General features: G+C 48.9%; 1 protein-coding gene across 1 annotated transcript in view; it reads right to left on the minus strand.

Annotated features, from left to right (window-relative positions):
- Positions 1-10,081, minus strand: part of JAG2 (jagged canonical Notch ligand 2) — a 71,589-nt gene extending 61,508 nt beyond the window's left edge. The window contains exons 1-2 of the mRNA XM_051621437.1: positions 9,758-10,081; positions 9,166-9,489 (exon numbers count right to left, since the gene is read on the minus strand). Coding sequence (XP_051477397.1) covers positions 9,166-9,489; positions 9,758-10,081 — 648 coding nt within the window. The remainder of the gene's footprint in view (positions 1-9,165; positions 9,490-9,757) is intronic.
- Positions 10,082-13,574: the final 3,493 nt, after the last annotated feature.

Below are 13,574 nucleotides of genomic sequence, written 5' to 3' on the forward strand. Positions count from 1 at the left end.
AACCCCACACAAACAACAACAACAAAATTTAAAAAAAACCAAACAACAAAAAACAACCAAAACAACTTCAGAGAATGAGCACCTGTGCATCTGTCCAAGGGGCATATAATTGGTTACTCAAGGACTATTAGGCCGTTTCTTAGCAACCTCTGCAAGCTCTAATCAAGTAAGACTAAGATTGTCATTTAGCCTTGAAATGCCTTGCCCCTTCCATCTAACACAGCATTCTAGCTGCAACTGAGGAGTAAACAGCCATTTCAGCCACAGATAACAATCCATGTTTACTGTTTCAGCTGAGAGTCCCTCTCAGCACTTGCTCCCAGAAGACCTTCATGTTAAATATGCTTTTAATACTTTAGTATTTAAAACAGCAATCAATAATTTTATTTTTTAAATTTCCTCCTTTTTATACGAAAAAAAACTAAAAAAAAATTACCTTTGGAACAAAGTTTAATGAATGAGCACAAGCTATAGCCCAAGTCTTAAGCAACAAGATTTTATAACATTAAAAAAAAAATTCTCAGAATTGCAAGAAAAATGCTTCATATGAAAGCAGCAGTAGAGACATTCCAGTGAAATAGCAAGCAGTTATTTCACAGAGTTGAGTGACATTTAAATGTTTGTTGATGCTGAAATGTATTTACTATGTTGCACACATTGGATTTCACAAACCAAGTATCTTTCAGCAAAACTCTGTCCATCAGACCAGGAGGTAAAAAAAAGCTGAAAGACTCAGAATAATTGAAAAATAAACTCATCTGTTCAATCCTAATCTAGCTTCATTGCTCATCTATAATAGCAATGGACATATAGTCTGCACCTATGACAGCAGTCTTAAAGTTTTATATATAGTATTTCTTTAGACAGTAAGCAAAGGCTCCAAAAGTCTATGGTGAAATCAGGGATGGCCATTCCTCCCTGACTCAAGATCATCTACAAATGAGCCACCACTCTTCAGCTCTCTCCCTCCTGACAGGTCTCCCTGGGTGTACGGCACAGGTAGGCAGCAGTTCTAAGAGGGTCACGCTGCTCCATGGGAGTCACAAATTCAGCAGGTGCCCACATGACCTAGCACAGATCGTCCTAGACATCCACAATAGTTCCCCTGGGGGCAGGGGAAGGAGAAATTGGTCAGGCTACATGTCCACCTCCTGCTCACATGAAAAATGAACACGCAGCTCAAAAGTTACCAACTGGATATAGCAGACAGTACTGCCAGTGGTCATCTCTGCTCGAAGACTGACCAATTTTAGATACCCACTAACCAGAAGCCAGAGCAGCTGGCCCACCAAAGGCTATCAGAGTGCTGAGGAGGAAGCAAATAGTGAAGTTATTGCCAAGGAGCAGTAGCAGCTCTCCTGTGGATAAGCATCTGGCTAAGCATTAAGGAGCCAGGAGCAATGCCAATATACCCTTACTCCTCACTCTTTGAAGTGGCCTCTCTCCTACCAAATTGCTGCTCCCAAGCCTCTCTCAGGCCAGAGGATTTACCAGCAGCCAGAATTGGAAAGGACCAAGGCAAAGTAAATTGATGTGCTAGCAGGAAAGTGATCCTCCCTTTTTAGTGTCTTCAGTAGGCTGAGAAACTCTGAACTGGAGCAAACAATGCAAATAGGACCCACACAGAGTTGACAAAACATTGGCCTTGTTTTCAGAAGAGTAGGGAGGGAAGCTTTCAGGCACAAAGCAATTTAAAGCTTCTGCAGATGACTAAGTCTACAATGCAATCACAGTTGCTTTTATAAACTTAATAGTTTCTAAAGTATGGTCACAGCATGTATATCAGAGCCAACATTCACACAAAGCAACACCTACAGGAAAAATAAGTGAAAGACTCAGACAAGATGAATTCCACTCATCTCACCTACACACAGGGAACTCGGTGGCATTGCTGAAGAGGGGCCAGACAGCTACTGGCCCACAGGGACAGCACAACCTTAAAAATATTCAAAGTATTTTTAAAATTATAATTTACCTTGCACATTGTCTCAAATACCATCCTTCTCATACAAGAAAAATTTTGTGGCAACTGATTGATGACAGATTAGAAATACACCAAAACATTTTTGGCCTTTTTTTTTTTTTACATACAGGAAACAGTAGCTTCACATCATTTACTGTTTGACAGAAGTTCAATTTTTTGCAGCTTTTATGCTGACAAACAGTGAATTCCAATAGTAACTCAAAGCAAGCTGGTCTTGTGCAAGGAATACAAGCAGTAGCATCAAACACAGTAGGTAGCTTATACAACACAGAGTTTCTCAACATCTGCACCAACAGATTTCCTTGAACTCCAACAGGAGGGCTCAGAAAGTCTACAACACAGTGGGAACACAGCCCAAGGAGGCCAAACATCACACACCTGATAGAAACAACCAATTATGGTTTTACCCCAACCAACTATGTTAAAGATAAACCTGAGTGTTTAAGATTAAAGGTACAAGTAGTCATGTCTTCATTAGACCTTTCATATGCAGACACCTTTTTTGAGAAAACAGTGTTTGAAACATCTTCAAACAGCCCGAAGACAATGCTATGAAGCCTCTATCATGTTGTGGTGAATCAAACATGCTCTGTTTCTACCTCACCCTCTTCTCCAGCTCACATCCTCTAGTGTAAGAGTAATCCCAACTACTTTAATACCTATTCCATTTTCAGGCAAAGATTTAATGCCCACGCCAGCCGTGCAGCTAGGAGTGTAGCATTTCACTGATAGGCTGGCAGGAGTACCTTCTGGAATAAACATCAGAAAGTTGACAGGAGATGTCTAAACGTAACACTCTCAGCCTCTGGGAGGTACGGTTATTTGTCTGCAAGTTTTGAGTTCAGCCTCCGTGTTTCTAATAAATAAGCATGTGTTTATATAAGGAAGCTTTCAAGGAGTATAAATAGTTGTGTTCTTTACTATCTGACCATCTCTGTGACATTCAAAAACCACCCAGAACTTTAAGGTATAAAAGGTTAAATAGTTACGAGAATAATGTCCTCTGAGGCATACTTATTTCAAAGATATAAGAAATTCTAGACCTAGTGACATCAATGTGTGAAAGATTAAGAGTGCAAAAAACACTTCTGCTTAAAATTAGAAGACAGATTTTCTATAGTTACATGAAACTTAAGTCTTTATGCTTTCTATTTTGGGCAAGCTGCAAATAGTTGCTGGCACACACAGCATGCCAATAATAAATCCCTTTTTCAAAGAGTGGTTCTGAAGTGCCCACTATTAAGGCCTTGATTCTTTTTTAGAGGTGACACCTGCAGCTGCTATTGAAGTCAACTGGAGTTGTCACTACCCAGAACTGCTAAAGTCAGTCTCTAAAACATCACCCAATTCTCTTCTTTTCAGATAAAGAATAACAAAATCTACAAGCCACTCTTTGCATTTGCATAACTTGAAACTAAACTGATATAACTTATTATGAACCGCCTCCCCAGCATCAGCCATTCATTTCTCATCCAAAAAACTTGAAGGCAAATACACTACCGAGCAGGCGAAAGCAGACAACTCTCTGATGAACTTCCCCAAGACTGAGGAAACATGAATCCATGTCTTCTGATCCACAATACCCCTGCCCATGGATTACAACAGGCAGGAGAAGGCTTCATGAGCACAAGGACTACAGGTGTTTTGTCAAAATAAGAAACAGTCACCACCACAGCAGTCCTAGAGTCTACTGACAAGCCACGCAGGTAGAGTCAGAAAGCAAGCAGAAAGGTGGGGGGGAGGGGGGGGGGGCAGGAAAGAGTGGTCAGGTATGAAAAAGAAAGGTTTGTGCTATCAGCAGAGCCATCCATTTGGGAAAAAAACTTAGTCTGCTGGCAAGTAAGACATTAAACATTTACATAGCTCATCAATACACAGCTATCAACTACACTATTTTTCCATGCTGACTTCCTCTGCTAACAAGGTGTGAGGCATGTGAAGTATAACCCACCACCATACCAGGTGAATGCTACATTTTGGTACAAGGTCTTGCTCTCGTGTTTTATTCCCTGCCCTCAGATCTTGCTTGGGTCTGTGCATTTTCATGCACTTCCTTTTTTTAAAGGGAGTTTCAATGGAGCAAAGAACAACTAATCACAGGTAAAGCTTGCTGTGTGTCACTTGAGCATGTGCAAAATTCTGATTTTTTTCATAACTGTACATATTGTTCCTCTAGTACAGCTGTGTACAAGCACCTTTTCCAGTGTTAAATGGCCTAACTTTAACCTGCCTAATTTCAGCATATCTGTCACTATGGGTTGTCATTCAAGCTGACAGGATGCATGTTCCCTCCATCAGGGTGCAATCTAATACAGGATGTCTTCATTACAAAGCCTCAAGGTCCTGATCAGAGAGCAGTGATGGCTGTGTTAAGACAGAAGGTAGACCAACTCCAGACCTACCCAAACAAAAATAGACAAGTATATTTCCTACAGTCAGGCTATCTAGTTCCCTACAGGCAACCAAGGATCCCAGATAATGGCGAGGTGCCTTCTAGGGCATAACCACATTCATAAAAGTTTTTCAAGTCAGAAGGTTTGAGAGAGCTCGATGTAGAGTCCCATATTGAAGCAGAAAACATCCAAAAGAGCTAAACAAAACATTGCATCCATGAAGTAATAAAAGCTGTGAAGTATTCCTGCTTGGGTTTTGGCAGGGGAGGGGTTGCTTTCTAAGAAATTCAATATTTACTGCTCCAGCCAAGTTATCCTCTCAACAGCTTTACATATTTGATGCTTCATGCTCCTGTGTATGTTTCAGATCAAGACTGAACCCTTCCAAGCATCTGAATGAGACTCGTATGTGGACTGCATGTGGACGTAACCCACACACAGCCTGGATGTTGAATTACACACTTGTACACATTTTTATCTACCTGAAAGTTAACAGCACTTCACAAGTTTAGAGAGGTGTGCTACAATCAAACTCTAAACAGGAAAATCTTTAAGATTGCTGCTTCAAAAAATGATAAATTTGCCTCATTTGAATGGAGAAAGCACCCTTTACCCAAGCAGGTCATGAGGACTGCCTGAACTACTACTCCTTCTCCAGGTTGGTACAAAGAGTCCTAGCACCAGGAAAAGAGAAGTGAAATTGCTGGTTTCTGCTACTTATCCCCCAAGGCCCTGAACTCTGAAGTTCACCTGTGGAGTTCAGAGTATAGTGTACTCATAAGCATACTGCACTGGCTGTCAGTCACATTAGGATCTCAACAACAGAGGGGCAGAGGGGAGATAATGATGCACATACTGTAACACATTATTTCAACATCCACGACTAGTCAGAACAATTCCTCTATGTGACTAATTAACTGAAGTAATGGATGCCATACCAATATTTATGGTGCAAGAAAAGCTGTGAATTCCCTGAGGGGAGAAACAGGGTGGAGGGAAAAAACCACACACACCCCTCCATTTCATGCCATCTTGCAAAGGAGTATGAAAAATGGTTCCACGAAAGACACGCAGCAGAAGGCCTATAACATGAAAACATCTTCAGAAACAGCCTTCAAAGTAATCACTTCTTTATTAAACCCAAATCTAAAATTTTGCCAATAACCTGTCATTGATAAATGTTGCTGTGCAAGGTGTTTCTGAAGCTTCAGTGTCTGAACGAACAGCTTCGAGCAAGGAAACTGCTCAAGACTAATGAACAAACTGTGTAAGTGATCAGAATCCATTCTTCAAAGCTACTTGAATTCTTCTGCCATTTTCATTTTAAAGTTGCACTTCAAATTTAATTGCATCATTTGTTTGTTAACAAATTCAGACAAGCACTACGCTGCAAGTTTTATAGCAGGAGGCAAAGTAAAAACAAAAATGAGGTAGGTGGGTGAAGAAGACAGCTCTATTGTTCTAGCTGTTCCTCAGCCTCTCCCACTGCCAGATTTCTGTAGATGATGTATCCCAAGGTAGCAATTTTTAAAACTTTTTGGCAATATCCCAAGCTCCTCTTGCAAATCAGAGATCAGACTAATAATATTAAAAAAAGGAGAGGAAATCAAAATAAATGGGATAACTGTATCAAAGAGTGGAAGTCAGTGAACTCTGGTACTACAGCTTTACAGAATAGACACTCGTCCAAATTTTAGACTAAAATTTTAGCATGTAAAATTAAAAAAAATCCGTACGAAAAAACCCAGGCAAAAACACACCTTTCAAGATACTACATACCTTACAGCTATTGCTAGCTCAGGACACTGCAACATCACACAGACATCAAGAAAACCTCCCTCAATGGGGTTTATACTTTAGGAGACTAATGTATTAATGTAAGGACATTATTCAGATGAGGTTCAGTAAGAAATCAACATACGCTAATGCTTCCATTAGAGTTGGATTTCTCAGTCTTAAAAATCTAAGCTAGAACTACTGAAGTCCTTCACTCATGGCCAGCACCTAGGCAAATTTGTTTCCTAAGTGAAGGACATGCTTTCTGACTCCATTTAACCTTGTCCTTTCCCAGCATAGTCAATAAAGGAATGTTCATTTCATTCTTTTTCCTATGCAAAATCAAAGTCATAGGAAAAGACTGTGTCCATATTGCTGTTTCTTCTTTGCAAACTTGAGTGGGGAAAATATTATTTGAGAATAATTTTGAAATTACTCCAGGGAGTTGAAAGCTAACCCAGAAACTCAGTCTACTTCCAAAAAGCCTTGTGCTAAACTAGCATCACAATTAAGCCTGTCATTGCAGTGTTATGTACAGCTGTGACAAAGATGCCACATTCCCCATCAGACTGAATGTCCAGAGTTCAAGATGTAACTGCAACATTCAGAAGGTACTTCTTTCCATAAGTGCATCCACAGATGGCAATAGAGGGACTGTTTTTAAAAGTACAATTACTCCAAAGCCTATTTTTAGAATCAAGGGTGGGCAGGCAGAGTATTCAAGTAAACCTTCCAAAAATCAGCCAGCCACCCACTAAACGGCAGTGGCACCACTGAAATGAATTACAGGCTGTTTTGCAACAGCTGCAAAAAAAAAAAAAAACAAACACCACCAACACAACAACGGAAAGACCGACCAAAGACCTCGAGTCCTTTAAAATGCTGGAGGCGATGGTAGGAGAAAGAGACTCAGTATTGTATGCTAGAGACACTGTGGTAATTTACCTGCAAGAGGTAGGTCAAACAGGCCTTTCTTAGGACTTAAAGAGTGTAGAACAACAATATCCGGCAGCTGCAAGTTAGGAATGTGCTTGTTCCAACAGAGAAAAACCAAAGAAGGCTGGGCTTAGGGACCTGCACTGTAAGGATTATCAAACTCTTCTCTTGTTTCAAGTAGCTATACTAGAAACTGACAAAATAAACATGTGCATTAAGTTACCTTTACTTCCTCATGCAGATAACATGTAAAGTTTGAGGTGCTAATGTTACTGAAATCTCTTAATGTAGAGTTCATGATTTTGTTAAGACTGTATTAAACAGTCAACACAGAGGAGAAAGGTTAATTTTCCCTTTGATCTTGTAAGAGAAGAGTTCCAAACACTCTCGTTTTCATGGCACTGGCTGCATCTGTTAAGAACAACCTTTCTACATTCAATAGGACCAAGAAAAGACCAAACAGCCCAACTTGGCAGCCAGAATCCAAGTGCCTCTGCAGAGACATTTATTGGTTTTACCATTCCTTAAAAACCCTCACTCCAGTGAAACCCCTACATTCAAATAGTGACCAGTTCTTAACCTGAGGTACACGACCATCAGGTTGGAAGGCCCGTGGCAGCACAGAAAGCGAGGAGCTCTATGCGCGCCGGTTTTCCTCGAGCAGGCAACGTAAGCAAGCAGGTTTGCTCCTAGCAGCAGCTTTCCAAGTAACAAAGATCCTGCGAGCTACGTTATCCTGAGAGGCCAGCAAGGGCTGCTGCATCTGTTTAGTCACCAGGTGCCAAACACGATCCGCAGGCACCGGGACGTGTCATACTCATCCCGCCCCTTGACCAGGGCGCTGCACCATCCCCATCCCTCAGCCCTTCCCGACTTGCCAGCTTCTCGGCCCACCTGGAAGGGCCGAGAGCAACAGCTGTTAAACTCCCTGCAGGACCGTACCTGCCTGCAGCCGGGCAGCCAGCCCGGCCTCTCCTCCGCCCGCCCCTCCCCAACGCGGGCCCCCCGCAGCAGAGGGAAGCTCCCGTTTTCCAGAGGCCGGGACGAGCGCTGCCCCGCAGCCCCCGCGGACGTGCCCGCGGGGTCGGGCGGTGCACCCGGTGGAGGCAGAGACGATGGGTTCGGGGGTAACAGAAACCCCCCAGATCCTGAAGGGAAGGAAGGACGGGGGGGGAGGGCGCTAGCACCAGGGTCTCGCCCGCACACGCCCGCACACCCGCCGTGGATCCGGTTCCCGACAGGAACCGAGCACGGCTCCGCTGCGGGCGCTGCCTCCCGACCCGCGCGCCTGGAGGGGCGCAGCTCCAGCCGGCCTGGCCCACCCGGCGGGGCGGGGAACGGGGCGGGGGCCCCGCGCAGGTGCGGGGGGCGGCGGGAGCACAACCCCCCCCCCCACGCGCCCCGCACCCCCCGCGCGCGCCGCTGCCGCCGCGCGGCCCCGCCCGCGCCCCGGGAGGGGCGGCAGCTCGCGCCCTTCGCGAGCCGCGGCACGCGCCCCGCGCCGCGCCGCGCCCCCACCTGCGCCGCCCGGCAGCGCCCCCTCCCGGGGGCAGCCCCGCACTGCGCGGGGGCTTCCGGGGGGCGCCCCGGCCGTCGGGCCCCGGCTCTGGGGGGCGGCTCCTCAGCGCCGGCGTCTTTGGGCTTGTTTGCTGAGGGGGGATTTTTTGTTTGTTTGTTTGGGGTTTTGGGTTTTTTTTGTTTGTTTTTTAAGTTTCACGCACGCCAGCCGCTGCGAACCGCACCTGCAGCCTGTGCGGGAGGAGCCCGTCACGCAGTCACTCCGCAGCCGCCAGCCATTCTGCAAAGCCGCTCCCCGGCACCCCCACCAGACCCTCGGGAGGCTGCCGCAGCGCCCGCACCCCTCGGCCGGGCGAGGGCAGCGCACAAGCCCCGCACCCCCGTGCCAGTGTCCCGCAGCCCCGGGATGCGGCCCCGCCCGGGCAGCGCACCCGCAGCTCGCCCCGCTTTCTAACCGGGGAGAGGGCAAGGGCTGCAGAACCGACGGGAGGAGGAGGCGGGAGGGGGGGGGGAAGGAACAGAAAAAGGGCGATAACAACAGCGCGATGATCAACCTACCGGCCACGCAAACTGAAAGGGAATAACAATCCTGCCCGTCTCGGGGGTTCTGCCTTGATGGGAGTATTTGTTGCTGTTCAAATAGAAAATATTTCCACCGAGAACGGGGGTAGATCCGAATCCGTAGTTGCAGGGTCCGACCGGAGTGATCTTGGCCTGATATTCCTTGAGGCAGACTTTCACGTAAGTGTCGCACTCGTCCCGGGTACAGCCCAGGTTCTCGGGGCTTTTCATGCCATCGCAGCATTCCCCATTCAGCAACTCGCCGTTTACATTCCGCACCGAGTTAAGCTGCAGCTCGAAATAGCCCGTGGACCGGGACACCTAAAAATAAAAATCAAAGGGGAGACGGACGCGTTACTCTCCCGCGGCCGGGGGCAGCGCCGGGAGAGCCGGGCTGCGGCGCTCCCCGCTTCTCCCCCCCGCCCCCCCCCCCACCACCAGCCCTCCAACTTTCGCTGCCGGAGGGCTCAGCCCCACCGTGAATAGATGAAATATCACCTATCTCTGCAGGACACGCGCAAGGTGGACAGGGAGAAGGGGAAGGGGCCGCGCCGCCGAGCCGGGAGCGGAGCCCCCCGCGCCCCCCTACCTGCACGCAGGAGGCGAGGAGCAGCGCCAGGCCGAGCGCGGGGGCCCGGCTCCGCCGGCCGGCGCCCCGCATGCCTGCTGCTCCGCGCAGCCGCCTCACAGGAGCCCGCCGAGCCCACCGGCCACGGACCGGCGGCCGCTCGCGGCATGGGCGGCGGGGGAGCCGCCCGCAGCGCGCCGGGGGGCGCAGGGCATGGGCTGCCGGCGGGGCCGCCCGGAGCGCTCCGCCGCCGCTCCCCTCCCGCGGGCTCCGCTCGCCCTCTGTGCGCCTCGGCTCCGCGGACACCCAACAAGTAGGTGCCGGAGTGACAGCTTCATTACCCATTCGCCGCTGCTGCCGCCGCCTTCATATTAATGAGGGGGACGGCCCGGCCCCGCGGCCGAGCGGGTGGGGCCAGCGCCGCTCCCGCCGCGGCTCTTAAAGGGCGGCGGGCGGCGGCCCCCGCCCTGCCTTGCCGTGCTCTGCTCTGCCTTGCCCGCCCCCGCTGGCAGCGGGGGGTCTGGCAGCCCTGGGGGACGCGGGGGAGCGCCCGCGGGTGGGGTACTGGCGCGCACAGCCGCGTGTCAGTGGGGTGCGTGTCTGCAGGCGCTGCCACGGGGGAGCGCGCGGGGTGCGGGCACCCACAGCGCTGGAGGAACAACCGTGGGGTACGCGTAGCCCACGGCCGTGGAGGAGTGTGCAAGGCGGGTGCGCCCCTGCCCGTGGTACGTGCATCCGTGCTCAGGTGGAACTGTGCCGGGCATGTGCACATGCAGGTGTGGAGGAACACGCAGTGAATGAGATGTATTTGGGGTGGGAGCACCCCAGCAGTGTAGAAGAATGCATAGCTCGTGCACCAACAGCTGTGGAGGAGTCCATGGGATGGGATCACCCACAGCTGCAGAGGAGGGCACAGGGTGGGATCACCCACAGCTGCAGAGGAGGTCAGAGGGTGGGATCACCTACAGCTGTAGAAGAGGGCACAGGGTGGAACCACCCACAGCTATGGAGTGCACACAATGTATGCACTCACGGTCATGGAAGATCATGCTGGTTGCGAGTGCCCACACCCATGTGAGAACACCCATAGAGCATACAACTGTTGCTGTGGAAGAGAACACAGGGTGGGATGCATGTTGCATGCACCCACAGCTGTGGAGGAGTGTATGGGATCGGTGCACCCGTGGCTGTAGAGAAACAGAGGGTGGGAGCACCCACAGCCCCAAAGGAGTGTGTGGGGTGGTGCACCTTTGGCTGTGGAAGAGCACATGGGATGCCTGCACCCACACTCGTGTAGAAGCAGAAAGGGTGTGTGCACCCACAGCCATGTAGGAGTTTGCACGAGATAGCTTATAGAGTGCTCTTAGTGACATGTGCAGTACACAGAGCAGATGGTCAAGTGGTGGGATCGTGTCTTCCTCCAGTGGTGGCTCAAGCAGCTAAGAGAGTAACTGAGCAGAGATTTCTCTTTTAGTTTAAGCACCCTGTGATTTTGATCCCTGCTGACAACTATGAAAGCTATATACATCCAGACAACTGCATGCTATGGATATGCTATCAAAGCCCAGATCTGCATTAGGTCCTAAGTTTTCCTTCTGTTTCTTTCCCTCCCCCCTCTCCCCATTTTAACTCTTTAGTACTGATCATCCAGAGAAGTGGACAATTGGAGAACAAACAGCTCAGAAATCAAAGGGCTGTCATGTTCCCCTGTGTAGAAAACCTTTCAGAGAGCCTCCGCCTGCCTTTTCAGCGCCCCGGCTGCCCCCCGTCCCTCCAGCAGCCAGCCGGCACCCTGCTCCTCTGCTATTCATGGCCAGCCTGCAGCTGCAGCTCCTCTCCTAGGCTGACACAGCAGCAGCTGCTATGTGTGTGCCAGCTGGCTAGCCGCTCTCCAAAATCCTCTTGTCCACCCCGCTCCCCTTGCTTTCCTGCTTCCCTACCTACAGACCTGCTTCTTCTTCCCCACCCACGTCTCTCACTGGCCACAATCTGCTCCGGTTTCCTACCTCCCCACTGTCCTGAGCCTACCCTTCTGTTGTCCTGATTCACCTTACTTGCTCCCCAGGAAGCATCCCCTACTTTCCCTCTCATGCCTCCTGAGCTCAAATAGGAGCTCTCTGAAGTGGAGCAGGGAATATTGCTTTTAATTATTTCATGTGTCCTGTCTTTGAAATTGTGCCTCCCAACATTCAAGCATTTTTTTGGTTAAGATAACCTCTGGTACAACCACCTTCAGAAGGCGGCAAAGGGAGAGCGAGGGGAGCTGAGAGAGGGCCAGGGCCTTGGTTTAAGGTGTTATTTTAAAGCCACTACGTTTTGCTAATCAGAAACTTCGCTGGGTCCCTACCCTTGCCCAGCTGTGCTGCTTGCTGGCTTCCAGACAGGCAAATGCTCTTTATTTTTTAATTACTTTTTCTGGTGGCTGAAGGGAAGGAGTTTCTTAGACCAGCTTTCTGCCTAACTATTATTTTGCAGTGGATGGCAGCCAAAAATATTTTGCAAGACAGGTATTTTGTTTGCATGTAACATCATAAACAAACAGAAAACCTCATCATCTACCTTCAGCATTATGCGGTCAATATGCCTGTGAAGGAAGACATATTTTTATCACCAAGCTAAGCAAACGTAATACAGAAAGAAAGATGATCCAGTAGTTACAGCATATGCTCAGTCTCTGCAGAGCCGAGCTCGGTTACCTGCTGTATCACAGAATTTCTTTGTTACCTTGAGCACACTGCATGGTCTTTTTGTGCTTTTGTTTCCCCTTTGTAAGTATTCTACAGGACTCAAAAACTCTGATGCCATTTAAAAATGCCTTTTCCCTCTGTAACCTGACTTAACAAAAGCAGAGATGGGAGGTGCAGCTATTTCCAGGCATTCTCTCTGCTCAGGGAAATTTTTGTTTTATTCTTCTTCACGCTGCAGCCCCATTTTCAGCCTGAACTTAGTTTTCTCACTGTGGTTACTATTATTTCTCAAGTGCCATGGACATTCACTCTATTCTTCTGCAGGTAGGCAAAGTTGTTTCATTATTGTTATGCACGGATAGTGATGGTTTTCAGCAAATGCAGCAAAAATATTTCTTAATGTAAGGAAGTTTGAGGGGTTTTTAAAAGCCCAGTAGCCAGATCTGGAGAGGAATGCTGAGTAAGGCTAATAGGACCTATCCCTTGCAGCTTGGACAACCCACATCAGACCACCCCTGGAGGACCAACCCTGAAGAGGGACACTCCAGCTTCCCACATATTCTTTGCCTTCCCATGGGGGCTGCTTCCCACTGGCATTTTGGGGGAGATAAAAGTTAGATACAATGAAAAGTCCTGTTCAGCCTTTGAGGTGCCTTGGACACTTCCAACAAGCCAGTGAACTCTTCTGCATCCAGGTGTGCAGTGGCAGGATTTTCCCACCTCTTGCTCCAGCATTTCCCAGGCTCTGGAGCACTGCTGCAGGACAGCTCATGGGACAGGGCTTCCCCAGTTCTGAGCAAGCCTGCTGGAGACGGCTGGTTCCATAACTCATTCCCAATCAGCTGCTCTCTCCAAGACTCGCTGGAGGCCCTGGCTGCCAAGTGTAACATGTCTCCTCTTACACCCACACCTGCAGCCCTGCCTGCTGTCACCCAACCCGCTGTCATTCCCGGCCACCCTGCATCTGGCTGCACCCCATGCCGGCAGCCATCCTTTCTCTGGTGAGTGAGGCCAGGACACCTCCTTCCTTGCTGTGGGATCATCCTCCCCTCACCTTCCCCAAAGAGAGATCCCTGTGCCTTCAGGTTGAGTCGCAGGGCATCTGTGCATCCCATGCAGGCAAGCACCTGCCTGCTGCTCAGAGGAAGCAG

The sequence above is a fragment of the Apus apus genome, chromosome 5, assembly GCF_020740795.1.
Source record: "Apus apus isolate bApuApu2 chromosome 5, bApuApu2.pri.cur, whole genome shotgun sequence".
Classification (NCBI taxonomy): Eukaryota; Metazoa; Chordata; class Aves; order Apodiformes; family Apodidae; genus Apus; species Apus apus.